General features: G+C 36.2%; 5 protein-coding genes across 5 annotated transcripts in view; 2 read left to right on the top strand and 3 right to left on the bottom strand.

Moving 5' to 3' along the window:
- The window catches only part of LOC104706995 (solute carrier family 40 member 3, chloroplastic), a gene marked incomplete in the record, with an annotated part of 4,298 nt that extends 3,665 nt beyond the window's left edge, over positions 1–633 (bottom strand). The window contains 2 exon segments of the mRNA XM_010423237.1: positions 1–78; positions 175–633. Coding sequence (XP_010421539.1) covers positions 1–78; positions 175–347 — 251 coding nt within the window.
- LOC104706994 (putative pectinesterase 52) lies at positions 1,495–3,701 on the bottom strand. The gene is made up of 5 exons (XM_010423236.2): positions 3,350–3,701; positions 2,702–2,861; positions 2,355–2,585; positions 1,754–2,004; positions 1,495–1,670 (listed from the first exon to the last, which is right to left on the bottom strand). Exons 1-5 carry the CDS (start codon positions 3,565–3,567, stop codon positions 1,505–1,507), a joined length of 1,026 nt encoding a protein of 341 aa, XP_010421538.1. The 5' UTR covers positions 3,568–3,701; the 3' UTR covers positions 1,495–1,504.
- On the top strand, positions 7,689–8,200 carry LOC104709451. The gene is made up of 2 exons (XM_010426063.2): positions 7,689–7,835; positions 7,913–8,200. Exons 1-2 carry the CDS (start codon positions 7,689–7,691, stop codon positions 8,198–8,200), a joined length of 435 nt encoding a protein of 144 aa, XP_010424365.1.
- On the bottom strand, positions 11,940–12,427 carry LOC104706993 (B3 domain-containing protein At5g26805-like). Its single transcript, XM_010423235.2, has one exon. The coding sequence runs from the start codon at positions 12,423–12,425 to the stop codon at positions 11,949–11,951; it is 477 nt and encodes a 158-aa protein (XP_010421537.1). The 5' UTR covers positions 12,426–12,427; the 3' UTR covers positions 11,940–11,948.
- Positions 15,869–16,618, top strand: part of LOC104709450 (kinesin-like protein KIN-14G) — a 3,962-nt gene continuing 3,212 nt past the window's right edge. The window contains exons 1-4 of the mRNA XM_019228722.1: positions 15,869–15,873; positions 15,955–16,040; positions 16,296–16,336; positions 16,410–16,544. Of these exons, the coding sequence (XP_019084267.1) occupies positions 15,869–15,873; positions 15,955–16,040; positions 16,296–16,336; positions 16,410–16,544 (267 nt within the window). The remainder of the gene's footprint in view (positions 15,874–15,954; positions 16,041–16,295; positions 16,337–16,409; positions 16,545–16,618) is intronic.

Raw genomic sequence — 16,618 nt, 5'->3', positions numbered from 1 at the left:
TCATCATCAGTAGTAGTGACAAAATCATGACATACATCAGTGTTTATAATCGAACACCTTGAACTAAAGCTGTTCAACCTAATCACGAGTACAGAAAATTTCACAATCAGCATCAGAGATCAAAATCACAAAACTGTTTGAATTCCAGGAGTTTTCCGAAACAAGAATTTGAACCTGCGAGAATATGAAGGTGATGAGGTGAGACTTAACCATCTACAAGAAGGGAAGCGATGACGAACTGTAGAAAATGCCACCGGCGATAAAAAACGGCTCCTGTCGACCGGGAAATGAAACGGGAAATCGAACGACGGAGAGTGGTGCCTGACCAGAGCCATGGAAGCAACCATTCCGGGATTTGATTCTCTCCTCTTCTCCTAAGCTTTCTTCTTCAAGCAATTGAAGGAGTTGTAATTAATTCGTACTGTTCGTCGTCTCCAAGACTCAAAGAAAATCAAACAAACTCGTCTCTCTGGGTATTTTTTTTTTTTTTTCCGCGCCTCCTATGGCTAACTTAATCGCCACCACATAATTTTATTCAACCTGAGGGGGGAAAATGAAAAAAGAGAGAGAACCTTATCTATGGCGGTTCGTCGCGAAGCACGCCGTTAATCGGAAGAGCTCAACTCAAGTGGGGGGGGGGGCGTGAAAAAAAGCAGAGAGAGTTTTTGTGTAAGGGAGATTAAGCCACGTAGATTAGTTTATAACCACTAATGCATAGCCACCTGGCTAACCAAATCATCCACAGTCATCCATGGCCATTGGGTTTGTTGGTTCGGATTGGTTGGGGTCGATTTTTGGAGGAAAGGAGTTAAGTTAAACCGATAATAAAATCGGTTCGGATTGTTTGGGTTTCGAGTGATTCTGATTCGATTATGATCAAATCGGTTAGTAAGGTATATAAAAGTTTGCTTATGATTGAATTTTGAACCGTAACTAACAGTTCCGTATCATGGGAATTCTGGTTTTGGGCTTTCCGGTTATGTTGTTTAGTTTTATAAATAAATATAAAAATTTCAATCACACATTAATTAAAAAAAAATTCCATGATGTTATTTGTTTACTTCTATAAATTTGTGGTTCAATTTTAGTGAAAATTGGTATTCGTATAAAAAATTTGGCTAATTTTTAGTTTTTAGTACAATTTTGATGAAAAGTGGTTGAGTACTAAAATATAAAGAATCAAACTCGAAAATAAAATGAACCAATAATAATAACTATTTGGATTTCTCGGGTAATATTATGAACCGAACCAAAAACTGAAGGTTCTTTTTTCTTTTTTGGTAAGATACCAAAACCGAATTAAAAAAGAGCAATCAAAAAAATGTCTCCAGAAGCGAATCAGTCAGTTCAGTTTGGTTTGAATAATTTGTCCAAGACTAGTCTTACAAGGTAAATGAAATTATGTAAGAAAATAAAAAGTCTTTTATAGTTCAAAGTTCAAACACAATAATAATATTCAACAAGAAGAGAAAATAAAAATACAAAATACAAGATTCATAAACAATTAAAAACGAGGAATATTGGAAATCCATCCATCTTGGTCGATGAAATTAGAGACAGAGAATCGTCGTTTAGTGTCAAAAGAATGAAGTTTGTCAATCCAAGGAACTCTTCCAGATAGATCCGATCCTGCTCCTTTACACTCAACTTCTGCATACGTGAAACTCGATCTAAACCAAAAAAAAAAATTAATATATAGTTTGCATATATCATCATCACATAAAATTAAATGGAATATTATAGATGTGCTTACATGTGGCCACCTTGGTGCCAAGGGAACCAACCCTTGGGGTGGACGACAGAAGAGAGATCGGTTTGGATGAAAATGACTCGGCTGAATGGACCATAGGCTCGTCCAAGATAGACACTGGTGCTACCTGATACACTACCACGTAGGAACACGAACCCACTTGGGTCCAACTCACTTTGTCTTCCTTGTGCCGTTATGTACCCAACCGCCACTTGTGATGCCAATGCTCCTGCCGTTGCGTTTATTTGACAGTCCTGTCAATCGATCAAACATTTTATATGTTCTTTAGTTAAAATGTATACGCTGTTTCACATACATCTTCTTAATCTTTGGTCTCAAAATCATCAACTTGTTGAATCGTAAATTTTTAACAAAGTTTTTCTTTTCTTATAAATGACTGATCATATTACTGTTTCTAGAACAGCTAGTTGACTTTACTACAGGGTGCAGCTGTGCCGCCTTTCTAGGACGTTTGCTAATTAACAAAAGGTCTTTAAAATGTCAATGTAACAGTTTCTTTGTGTAAATAGTGATCAAGTACGGTTTTCGTGTTTGCCATTGAAATCCAAGTGTATAATATAGAGAGATCATTATGTACACATACCTCGTAAATAGATTGGCCAGTTCCAAAAATGAAATCCATAGCACCTTCGATGTAACAATTTTTGAAATGATGTTTTCCTTGATTATCCCACACTGTGTCTTGTAACCCCAAGAAATCGCAGTTGTAAAACGCAGATTTATCGCCATAAACCGAAACGGCTACTGCTGGCTTTATTTCCCAACTCATACCATTTGCTGTAGTAGTAAGACTATTCAAACGATTGTACGTATTCTGCCACCAACCATATAAAAATGTATCAGTACCAAATACTAAATTATATTGTTACGTCAGAAAAAAAAAGTATAGTATAGTCAAACGATAATGTGGTGCTCCGTTCTGTTACGTACCATGATTGATAAGTTTCGGACGACAACATGGGGTGGATACGAAGTGAAAGTTGAGCTTACGTCAGTTGCTTCGTGACCGTTGTACGTGATGGTCGTGACTCTTTGTCCCTCTCCTTCTACTATTATGCACGGTTTGTTGTATGGTATTATCACCTTCTCTCTGTTTTATACATTTAATTATCATACACAACTGAATTTTATATATCAGTCGTTAAATTGATTGAATGACGGATTAATTAAGGACGACCAGATTTGATGTAGTTCCTAACTTCTTACAAACGTCTTTAAATCTTTACATCAAAACAATACAAATTCAATATTAATGGGAAAATTCATCAAAGTTTAATTAGAGTTTATTATGTTTTGAATATATATATATATATATATATATTAACAATACTGTAAGAAAATGAAAACCTAGACAAATATTTAGATAAAGATTATTTTTATATGTAGAATTATGGAGAAGCCTAAGCTGAAGTCAAGTGTTACTAGGTCATCGTTTCTACACCAAAAACAGTAATTTCTTACTTTCAAAAACAAATCAAACGCTAGAAAATTGTGGTCGATCGAGAACGTTGCGTTCTAAAATTGGATTTAAAAAATATATATATATTTAATAACAGTAGTGAGTAGGTCTTTACTTACACGTAAACGCCTCGTTTTACTTTGATTTTGATCCATAGAGAATTCCATTCACCAACCGAATCAATGGCAGCTTGAACCGTACGGAACTTACCTGAACGGCCGGTTTGGTCGACGACGATAGTGTTCACGACTTTGTTGCCACAAGTCTGATCAAGGGCTGTCAACGATCCGACACAAGAACTCAGAAGCAAAGCGATGAAGATGAACAAACAAGACATGTTTATTTATTATCAATGTTATATCTGAAAAGAAAAACAAGATGACGAAGAAGTAGAAGAAGATAAAAGAAAGGAGGCAACGGAGAATGGAAAGTTAGTGTAATTATGGTGAGGGTTGAAATATTCTGCTTTAAAAAGATTACGCTAATTTTCCTAATTAATATAGAGTATATTTTTTGGATCAAAACTTGCTATATTATACTACCCAAAATGCTAGATTACGTGAATTTAGGCCTACTCGAACGGCTTGACTCTATTTTGTTTATAGGAACTTTAATTAACATGATAAAATTACGTGTGCCTTGTGTATAAAATAAAAAAATTAACCTAAAGTTCAGCTAAAATAAATCTTATTTGAGGATTCTTATTATATATAGATCTCTCAAAGTAGCATAGAAAATGTAGGTAAATTATAAACTTATTACTATGTTTTTCTCGTAATCGATTAATGTGGGTTAATTCATTAAATTTGTTGGAAAACAAATATAACAAAGCACCTGGTCTGATGGTTTCACATGGGAGATCTTGGGAGCTGAAGTCATTACCTCTATCACCCATTTCTTCTACTCCTCCTTTCTGCCAGCTTCAACAAATGCAACAATCTTAGACTTTGATCCCAAAGAAACCAGGCGCCTCTTCTATAAAGGACTATCGGCATATATCATGTCTGAACACTTTTTACAAAGTAGTCTCCAAGCTCCTAGTTTCAAGATTAAAACCAATCCCCAACCAAACTGCTTTTGTACAAGACCGCCTCCTATTAGAGAATACCATCCTTGCTGCTGAATTAGTAAATGGTTATCACAAAACCCAAGGTCCAAAGCGGATTGTGATCAAAGTAGATATAGCTAAAGCCTTCGATAAACTTTCCTGGGAGTTTCTATTCAACTGTCTTGAGGGATTAGAGATTCATGGCCAATACATAAGATGGCTCCAAGCTTGTATCTGCACAACAAATTCCACAATTAGTTATAATGGCACAGACGCACAGTTCAAGGGTATTTTAAAGGAAAAATAGGGCTCAGGCAGGGTGACCCATTATCTCCTTACTTATTTGTCATTGTTATGAACAACCTCTCTCTAATGTTGAATAAGGCTGCGGAAGAAGGAAAGTTCCAGTATCATCACAATTGCGGTACAACTAAACTTACTCACCTTTGTTTTGCAGATGATCTGCTCATTTTCTTGGACGGTTCACTAGGCTCAGTTCAGAATGTAATTCAAGTCCTTCAGGAGTTTGAGGAGCGATCAGGCCTTGCCATTAATATTCAAAAGTCATCTTTCTTCGGTGGTGGACTATCAGAGGATGAAATCAGTTTAATCAGCTCCACGACGAGACTCCCTCCCAATTTGATAGTTAGGAGTCCCTCTCTACACCAAAAAACTCACCATTCAGAACTGCAACCACTACTCCAGCAGGTTAAAGGGAAGTTAAATAATTGGTGTACAAAATCCTTATCTTTTGCAGGCCGACTATTACTCATCAATATTGTAATAGCAGGAATCTCTAACTTCTGATGCTTTAGTTTTGTCCTCCCAAAGTTGTGTATTTGCAAGATAAACTCCATGTGTAGCGCTTTCCTATGGAAAGGAACATCAGACGGTCAGCATACAACAAGAGTTTCTTGGGAGGCAGTAACAAAAAAAGAAAGATCAAGGAGGCTTAGGTATAAGAGATCTGACTTACTGGAATACAGCTTGTATTATCAAGTTGATCTTACTCTTTTTTTTAGATCAGGCTCGGTTTGGGTAGCTTGGTATAGGTTTCAATTCCTATGGGGCTCGCTGAGCAATTTCTGGACCATGAAACAAAGACCACACTACTCATGGTTAGCAAATAAGCTCCTGAAGCTGAAAGACTTAGCATATAACTGGATAAAAATGCGAGTGGGAAATGGGCTCACCTGCAGGTTTTGGTCAGACAACTAGTCCCTGTTTGGGAGAATCTCGAACTTCATATCCACTCCCAGGCACTCAAGGCCAGGGACCTCTGAACAAGCGACTCTTTGCCAACTTTGTCGGGAAAGGAGATGGCTTCTTCCTAGTCCCAGATCTGATAATCAAGTCTCTCTTCACATATTTCTTACAACTTTGACTCTATCATATGCAGAAGACTATAACGAATGGGAGCTTGATGGTTCACGACAACATCGATTCTCAACCGGCCAAGTCTATGGCCTTCTGCAAGAACAATCACCTCTGGTACCATGGAGAGGAGCCGTTTGGATCAAAGGAAGGATACCAAGGCATAGCTTCCTCACCTCGTTAATGGTCCTAAATAGATACCCTACTAGAGATCGGATACTTGTTTGGGGACTTCAGACCGATCCACTGTGCCTACTCTACAACACATTTTCGGAGAGCCGAGACCATCTGTTCTTCTAATGCCCATTCACTTGTTCAGTTTGGACATCGATCACGGCCAAATGCAGACTAGCTTCGATCTTGGGATGCAATTGTTGGACAAATGAGCTTGTTAAGAGGACCAAAGGAACAAAAAAGACTAACTCTTCTGGTATGGCAAGGAACACTATACGCTCTGTGGGAGGAGAGAAACAATCGCCTTCATCGCAAAATCTTCAGATCTGCTGACTTCATCCTCCGACTGATAGACTCCACCATCAGGAACCGAATAGTATCCTACCGAGATACAAACCCTTCCATGGCTTCTTCGATGCTCCTCTTTTGGTTCTCTTTGGCGTAGTCTCTTCACTCCATCAGTGATAACGATTACTATTCTAGGGCTACCTACTATGTAGGTTCAAATTCAAGATCTTACTATAATGTGTTTCAATTGTTGGACTTAAGCCCTTTCAAAAATTCTAAAGCTGAGTTTTTGTAATCTCTTTTCTTTTCTTTTTTGAAATTAATAGAAAAACTTTTTCTAAAAAAAAAAATATTTATATAGTATGAAAATTAATATAAATCTTGCAATCATTTAATCTAAGACTGAATTATTCACAAAGTGTCTTAACATCAACCGTTGTTGGCTAAAGAAACTCTTTAAGCAATCAACAACACTTATGATATCTAAATAAATTAACTTGGGATCAGAATCAATATATATGGCCAAAATAGATTCAATTATATATGAAGAAGAACAAATTCAGTTTCCAATTAATCTAACAACCAAAAAACCCTTTGAACCCCAAAACCTGGTTTAATAATCTATTCAGAGATGGTGGAACATGGACAAACAAATCGATGATGAAGAGAAAGGGGTACATAAATATTCTCAAAAATAACGTTCAAGATTAGAGATTGTCTCGGCTCACAACTATCAATCAAGGTGGAAGTTAACTGATTTCTAGTTAGAAATACTTACCTTAGGTTTTGTTATGTTTAATAATCTATTCAGTGTTGCTTGTATTTGTATGTTCATTGATAAGTAGACGTAGTGTTTGATTCAAGTTAATAAAATAAGATGTTTTAGTTCAGTCCATTGTCTATTTGTCTTACCACCACTCGCTACGCTGTATTAAACAAAATATTAATCAAATCACACACATGGCAGTATATATCTATCTTTCGATGCCTACGTACAACTATTAGTATAAGGTTTGAAATTTATGATTACATACTAATGGAAAAGAAAATCATGTGTATATATACACCATATAAAATTAAGTCATACACATTGATTATTCATATTAATTATATATAACGGGACTACAATAAAACACAGAATCGAACATGATTCTTCCTTTAACTAAACCCAAAAAAAGGAAAAAAGATGTCCAGCTACACGAGGTATGACGCAATACATGGCCACACATCTCAAGTTTAATAAAGGATGCTCAACTACATCAAGTATATGTTTGGCATGGCCACATGCACCAAGTACTTGACGTCATGTATTTTACACCATGGACATAAAATCTCGATTCACCGGGTCCTTTCTCCCGGCAACGACCGGTGTTGACTCATCAGAACCATAATCAGGAAAACTAAAACCCGACCCGAGCACCTGCAAACAAAATAAAATACCCGACCCGGACCCAATTTTAATGGGCTTTTTATCTAAATTAAAAAAAAACACACAGATCCCATTTTTCCCAAATCGACAAAAAATTGAATATTAGGGTTCTTCATCGTGTGAGAAACTTCAATTCAGAGTGAAGATGGAATTAACATCGGAATCGTCTAGTAGCATGAGGAGCAAGTCTGGAGTCGGGCAAGTTTGTGATTGTGGATTGCCGGCGAAGATGTTCATCTCGAAAACGGCAAGAAATCCAAATCGAAGGTTCCTCGGGTGTGAGCTGTACAAGGTATGTATCACTTGAATTTCGATATATGTTGAGGTGAGTAGCTTTGTTGATTAAGTAATTGTTTGATGTTTGTGTAGGAAGGTGGTAATGGTCACTGTAAGTACTTTAGTTGGGTTGATGAAGAAGAAGTGAAAGGCTGGCCGAGAAGAGCATTGGTTGAAGCTCAAGCAGAAATTAATGAGAAGAATAAGATAATAAGTCAACTATCAACGACAATCATGGAGCTGAAGGGGGATTTAGAGAGAAATCAGTTGCAGAAGAAGAAGATTGATGATATGGAAGCAATTGTGTCTCGTCAACGCCTCGTTATCACGGGTTTGACAGGCTTGCTTGTTTGTGCAATTGGAGTCATCGTACTTGGTTAAGTTAATTACTATGTAATGTATTTCATCGTACTTGGATTTGTCAAGTAGTTCTTATTGATGTTGATTTGTAGGATTTGTTCCGTTTAACATATTGAACCAAAAGTCGATGGTTTAAAGAACTTTTTGTTTGGATGGCACAAGGATGAAATACAACAACCAAAGTATGTTAATATCCAAAAAGAACCCAAACACAACACCCAAAAAGAACCCGAACACAACAACAACCAACATCATCTTGACTTCCTTATGGTGCTGTTGATGACACATCTTGCACTTCAGCATCATCTTGATCTTGATGCTCCATGCCAACCAAAGCTCCTCCAATTTCCGGTTGATCTTCATGCTCCATGGCTGCCAATGCTGCTCCCATTTCTTCTTGATCTTGAGCTTCCAATAGAGGAGTCACCATAAGCTTCCTTCTCTTTGCCCGGCTCTCCTGAGACTAAAACAAAATAAAATTATCAAATTAACCATATGTAAGCCAAAAAAAAAATCAAATGTCCGATAACAATACCTCATGAGGACACTTTCTTGAATTATGTCCTTGTTCACCACATAGACCACAATGCACTATTCTTCCTTTTCGATCAACCTTCGTCTGAGACTTTTTTTTGCGTGGTGATTCATTAAGTCCCTTGATCCTAGCTTTTCCCTTAGGTCTCCCTGCAGGTCGTTTATAAGGAGGTGCAACAATTCTTGGTTTACCAGAATCTTCCCAAAACTTAACTCCATTAACAGGCCTCAAACCTCTTCTATATGTTCCCTTCCATTTCTCACTCAAGTAGTAATCTGATATATAGTCTTCCACTTCCAGATTGAGTTCTCTGATTGCACACACAGCATGACGACAAGGTATACCCGTCAAATCCCATTTTCTGCATGCACATTCACGATTGTTCAAGTTGAGGGTGTATCCAATCCCGAACTCAACAATCTCATATTCTCCACCGGTGCTAGAAATCAATGCACAATATTGCGCTTCTTCACAAGATTTTTCCAGCTCTTTCCTTGCCTTTTTTGTGAATTTTGCAGCTTCTTTTTCAGCAATAATAGACCTATTGGCAACCCTTTGCATTGCATCCCTTCTTATAAGTTCTAACATTTGGACAAATGGCTTCCTCCTTGCGATCTTTAAGGTTCTATTGTATGACTCAGTGTGATTGTTGTGTGTATCAGCACAACAACAACCAACCCTGAAAAACGCCCTACACCATGAACTTGGATCCTTTCGTAGTAGAGTCTTACAAGCCTGGGGATCAAATTCCTTGAATATGCTCAAATTTTCTTTATAATCCGCCTTGTTGTAACTGCTTGCAATTCGCCAAAACAAAGGTTTCAACATGTCTGACTTGTGATCTCTCTTCAAGTTCCCATAGATGTGTCGTGCACAGGCACGATGCTCTGCCTTTGGTAACTATGTAGCAACACCATGAATCAAACCTCTGTGCATGTCGGAAATTAAGGTGATGTTCTCACCTAACCCCAAGCTCAAGTCTTCCTTTAATTTTCGAATAAACCATTCCCAATTGGGATTGTTCTCACAATCAACTACAGCCCATGCTATTGGAAATATCTGGTTATTAGGGTCCCTTCCTACAGCAGTAAGCAGCTGCCCTTGCATAGCGTTCTTCAAGTGTGTACCATCCAGACCAATGATTGGTCTACAATTCTGTTTCCAAGAACTCTTCAAAGCCTCAAAGCAAATGTATATTTGCGAGAATGCCTCGCTGCCATCATCCCTTGTTGTCGTATTAATCTCCACTGTAGTGTGCAGATTGCTGGTCCGTAGTTGCAGCTCATAGTCCCTTAACCGTGAAAATTGCTCATCACACTCAGCTTGCAGCTTATCAAATATCTTCCTCCTTGCAACTTTCGCCTGGTTTGGTGAGATAATAATGTTGTACCTCCTTTTCATCTCATCTTTTATCTCCGGACCACTCATCTCAGGATCTCTTCTAATATCTTCTAAGAAGAGATCAGCGATGATAGGAGTCTTTATCGTTTCACACCTTCCGGTTGGATGACATAGATGTTCACTATGATAACGCTTCACCATCCACTTCCCAATCGGATTCTCTATAGCACAATATATGCTCCAAGTACAACCTTTTGCTTTACAAACAGCTTCAAGCTTATCCTTCTCCCACCTAGCATACACCACATTGCGTCTCGTCTTCAATATATATCGGATGATGTTCTTCTTAAACTCACTCCCACTATTGAATAACTGCTTCAAACTAAAGACTCCATCAGGTAAGCCTTTCTTAACCAATCTCTCTGTTTGTTCTTCTTCATCGCCAGATTCATCATCCGTTGCAGGATATACTTCATCGTCATCCGGAATTTGTTCTTCATAATTATCATTGTTGAAAACTTGAATGTTCTCCACTGCAATACCAGCATCATTGTCAACAATCTCATCTTCTTGATCTGACTCTTCAGGTTCGGATAAACCTGCATCTGATTTACTATCCCCACTATCATCCCCACAATCATCTTCTATGGCTTTCTCAGCAACATCCTTTTCTTTTTCTCCAGCAGCTTCAAGCGGTTCTTTTTCTCCAGCAGCTTCAAGCGGTTCTTCTTCTGCCTTTTCAAAGAAGATGTCCACCTCTCCCATCCAACGCCCTTTTGAAACCAATTTATTCTTATTGCTATCAACATTCTCCCATAGAGGCTGCCTATCAGCAAGTTCTTCAAATGGTAGCTTGTACCACATTCTCCCAAGATTGTTGACTCTTTTTCCAAGCATTTTTAGCAATATGTCTTGAAAAATTGTCACTGAATCAACCTCAAAAACTTCAATAACTCCATCGTCGTACTTCAACACTCCATTTTCTGTCTTGAATTGGCCAGAATAATGGCAATTCACCTTCACTGTAATTTTTCCACTACAAAACAAAAAATAATAATTCAGAGAAGACAAAGACAAGTTGTTATAAACAACTAATGAACCCGACAATAACCTCGACAATAACCTATTAACAATGTATAAACAAAATAAGGCTACACAACAAGACTAGACAATAAACTAAGTAACATATAAAGAAGAATTGAATCTTGCCGACAACAACTCCACTTTCCCACTTGTTTAAAACGACAAAATAAAAGTTAAAAATCAACAGCAAAATGCCAGCTTTACCTCATTGGGACGAGAATCAACAGGCAATGTCTTCTTTATTCCGATTTCCAGCAAAGATTTCACTGCATTATCTCTGTTAAAAAACCTAATTGAAAAGATGCTCTCACAGTTCTTCGATATCTTCGATAAAACGATAAAACTTTTTCAAACAACTTTTTCAATTTTCTTGTTTTGATCGATGAATAATTAGAAAATGGGCCTGTGTTTTTTTTTAATTTAGATAAAAAGCCCATTAAAATTGGGTCCGGGTCGAGTATTTTATTTTGGTTGCAGGTGCTCGGGTCGGGTTTTAGTTTTCCCCGATTATGGTTCTGATGAGTCAACGCCGGTCTTTGCCGGGAGAAAGGACCCAGTGAATCGAGATTTTATGTCCATGGTGTAAAACACATGACGTCAAGTACTTGGTGCATGTGGCCATGCCAAACATATACTTGATGTAGTTGAGCATCCTTTATTAAACTTGAGATGTGTGGCCATGTATTGCGTCATACCTCGTATAGCTGAACATCTTTTTTCCTAAAAGTCTCACACAATTCATATTTGCTAGATCTCATTTTGAGCATAATATATTTATTTGTATGTCATAGCAACTTTGAATCTATTGAGTCACTGACTTCCCTCTAATACTGAGAAACAAAACATGTGATTCTTGAAATCCCAATACATACCAACCACCATGCCAGCCACAAGCTCCCTCCTCTTAACAAATTCTTTGATCCAAGACTCACGCATAACAAAATTTTCTTCATGTGGGTGTTTCCACAATGTAACAAAATGGATAGTGTTTGTATCAAGATCTTTCACAAATAAATCGTACTGACAAATCTGGAAATATGTGCGCAACATGTCATTTTCCGAAAAGCATCTCATCATAGTATCTTGGATTTGCTTATGTGGAAGTTGTAGATTGCCTTCGTCAAATATTTCATGTATTGTGAGGGTTTTGAGGATTTCCCAACGGAAAGGAGTTATGGGTCGGATCTCGACTGTTTGAGGAAACAGTGGATAGTTAGGATCTGTCCTATCAGCATTTTCTTCTTGGTGTTTTGTTTGAAGGAAGTTGTAGAACAACGTTTTGATCATGCTTAAACTAGTTACAAGACAAGCTTTTTGATACCTTGCTTAGAAGGAGCGTTGATTCTCTTGTATATAAGATTTTATTTTTGGATAAATTTTTTTTTATGTTTAAATGACATTAATATATATCAACAAGAAAAATGACATTTATCTATTTAGGCATCAATATGGATACCATATTTGAATTAGGGTGGTGATATTGCGACAGCACAACTGCACTATATTAATATAATGTATTTTATGTTTGACAAAAAATATAATGTTTTCCATTTTATAAATAGATCTTTATCTATTTTTTTAAAAAGATTTAGCAAATATAAAGTATTTACTATTTTGTTCTCATCTTATTTGTATGTTTATAGTTAATAACACTAAATATTGTGAGTTCAATTGAAAGAAGGAAAATTATAATTAAAAAAATAATATATTAGTATCTTTGTTGTCTAAAATACATATCAAAATGAGAAATATTTAGGTCTCACCAATATTTTTTAAAAAACACAATTGGCTTAAATAGTATGCAACTTTTTCACATTTCACATTTACATCTTCATAACATAGTTCTGCCAAATAAATATCATTCAGAAAAACCTTCCCACAAATAAATATCGTTTACAAAACCTTGCACTTACAGAATGATTAAACATGTAAAATAACAAATGTTTTTTCAATTTATCTGCAAGTTTTAAATTATAGCTAAATTAGAGAAACTTCATTTATCTACCACTTAATATTTTTTAAGCGGTTAAGAATAAAATAAATATTAAGCATAACATTTTTGACGTTCAGGCCCGACTCAAGGGGGTGGCAGGAGGGGCTAAAGCCAAGGGTGCACTCCAAAATTCAGAAAAACCTTTGAATAAAGGGGACCAAAAAAAATTATTGTGAAAAGGAGTCCAAAAAATTCAGTTCACCTAAGGTCTAAAAAAATATTGACATCGGGACTATTTGACGGTATATTGATTTTTCTGCTATTTAGTGATTCAATATTTCCATTATTCGGATATTTATACCAGGTTGTAGACTCCATCAACATATCTACAGGGCAACAATATCTTACCATGAAATGTGATGTGTCTTCATCAGCACGAGACAAGCTGTGACACCCTAAAAGATTGGCTAGGTCTGACCCATAGTTGAAGTTGAATTCATGATATTCAGTTTTATCCTAGCTTTCGTTTCTGGCTGGTTACCGATTCTTGACCAGCAGACCTTTCTGCTCTCTCCCACATTTTTGTTGTCCTTATGCAGCGTGTGATCACAATCATTTTTCAGCTGCTTAATGTGCCTTGTCGAATATAAGTTAAGCAGCAAAAGAAAAAAAAAAAAAAAAANTCTGCAAGTTTTAAATTATAGCTAAATTAGAGAAACTTCATTTATCTACCACTTAATATTTTTTAAGCGGTTAAGAATAAAATAAATATTAAGCATAACATTTTTGACGTTCAGGCCCGACTCAAGGGGGTGGCAGGAGGGGCTAAAGCCAAGGGTGCACTCCAAAATTCAGAAAAACCTTTGAATAAAGGGGACCAAAAAAAATTATTGTGAAAAGGAGTCCAAAAAATTCAGTTCACCTAAGGTCTAAAAAAATATTGACATCGGGACTATTTGACGGTATATTGATTTTTCTGCTATTTAGTGATTCAATATTTCCATTATTCGGATATTTATACCAGGTTGTAGACTCCATCAACATATCTACAGGGCAACAATATCTTACCATGAAATGTGATGTGTCTTCATCAGCACGAGACAAGCTGTGACACCCTAAAAGATTGGCTAGGTCTGACCCATAGTTGAAGTTGAATTCATGATATTCAGTTTTATCCTAGCTTTCGTTTCTGGCTGGTTACCGATTCTTGACCAGCAGACCTTTCTGCTCTCTCCCACATTTTTGTTGTCCTTATGCAGCGTGTGATCACAATCATTTTTCAGCTGCTTAATGTGCCTTGTCGAATATAAGTTAAGCAGAAAAAAAAAAAAAAAAAAAAAGATGTGGCTCTAGCGATCCCTTTCTCTTATCCTCGGACACTTTATCTCGACCATTCAATATTATTCAGTCACCTCAAATGGGTTGTGGTTCCAATGCAAAAAACCAAGTCTAAGGCCCTGATTGGAACTATAAGTACGTAATTTAAAACTTAAAAAAAATAGTTAATGTTACCAATCACAATTATTTGCAATGGTTTGCAAAAAAAAATAGGTAATATCAATTGTTTTGATTATCGATTATCCAACTGATTGTTTGAAAAACGTACTAGATAAAACAAAATCTTTATTTATATGTTTTGTTTATTTAATTTATGATTAAAAAAGAAATAATCAGCATGTTATATTTTAACAAATGTCTCTATGTTAAACATATTTTTAATTTAAATTGTTAAAAATATTAGTAAATCATTTATTTTAAAATTTTATCTTTTTTGAGAAAATAATCTATCTTATTATTTCTTCACGTATGATAAAATAATTAGTTTAATTTTGAAAAAAATATTATAAAAAAAAACAAAAAATATACATGTAAATAATTTCAACAAACCCAAGTTTCTTGTATATCCTCCACACTTAAAATATATGCTAACTTTCTCGCAAGTTGTATCTTGCCAAACAAACCCAAAAAATAAATAAAGTAACTACTAGTTTTACTGGTTGTACTACATTGATCAGTATTACCAGTTTTAATATTATTACCAGTTTTACCATTTTTACTATTATTACCAATTTTACTATTTTTACTAGTATTACCAGTTTTATCCAATCACGGTAACTCAAGATCGAGTCTAATCGAATCTAGGAACTCGTTCTAATCTCTACAATTCACTGCAATTCAACCGTAAAATTCATTTCTTACCAACTAATAGCTTAGTCGATCCATAAAATATGGTAAAACACCCAATTTGCTAAGCAAAATCCAATCAAAATTTTAAAATTCCAAAACCCAATGTAATTCAATTATTGTTATGTTTGTTGAAGAATGCACCTGCATTGTAAAGAAAAGCTTGATACAACTTGAAAATCTGAAGACACAGCGGCAATGGAGAGCTCCGACGAAGAATCTCCAACGGCGGAATCAACGATGTCCAGCAGAAAGCTCTGATTGTTTTTTTTTTTTACGTTTTTTTATTAATTAATTTAAAATCTAAATAATGGAAAAAATAAACTGACGAGTAAAATCGGGTCTTCACTCTGTTAGCTTAAATGAAATAGGGATATGAAAAATAGAGATGGAGAGAGGAGATTATAATTTTGGTGAGGAGACTTCTGAGATGATTGCTCAAAAAAAAATGTGGTCTTCTTACAACCCCTAAATCGGCCTCAAGAAGAGACATTTTGCTAATAGAGTTAGTCTCATAATCTAACTTCATAATCATACATAATAATAAAAAAAAACAAAAAAAAAACGTTGACATACGCTCATTACACTCTAACTGAAGGAAGAAAGGTTAAGGATGAGGTAACTTCACCATCAAGAAAAGCATACAATTCACTCTCTTGCATAACTCGCTCTAACTCCAATTCTTCTTTTCTTTGGCAGTTATGTAACTGTTCATGTTCAAGGCAGAGACCTCACATCTGGGACTATCCTCCATGGTTCTATGCATCTGGTTGATCTTGCAGGAAGTGAGAGAGTAGATCTGAAGTGACTGGTGACAGACTAAAGGAGGCTCAGCACATCAACAAGTCCCTCTCGGCTCTTGGAGATGTCATCTCCTCGTTTTCCCAGAAGACTTCTCATGTGCCTTACAGAAACAGTAAACTCACTCAGCTTCTGCAGGACTCCCTCGGTGAAATTCTCAAAACCATCTTAACTTGTTGCATTTGTATCTATTTATACATGGACTTGAATCTTATACAACAAAATTTCTACAATATCAGGAGGATCAGCCAAGACGATCATGGATCTAAGTGGACCAGAAGTATGCTCTGCCTTCTTTCATGAGCAACAAATGTTGCTAATTTAAACTAACTAGAATTTGCGCTGCTTTACAGGTTGTTGAAGCGCCTGATGATGTTGCGGATGGAGCTGCACTCTCAGCTTTCCAGTACTTTGAAAACATCAGGAACTTTTTAGTTGCTATTGAGGATATGGGTTTGCCTTCATTTGAAGCTTCAGATATGGAGAAGGTATGTAGAAACTAGTTTGATTTAATGAGATACAGATGTGTAGCTTTTTTTCTTGATTGATTTGTTATTTTTTT

Source organism: Camelina sativa, chromosome 8 (genome assembly GCF_000633955.1).
Source record: "Camelina sativa cultivar DH55 chromosome 8, Cs, whole genome shotgun sequence".
In the NCBI taxonomy this organism is placed as follows: domain Eukaryota; kingdom Viridiplantae; phylum Streptophyta; class Magnoliopsida; order Brassicales; family Brassicaceae; genus Camelina; species Camelina sativa.
The sequence above is the reverse complement of the archived record's forward strand: the minus strand, read 5'-3'. Positions and strand labels throughout refer to the sequence as shown.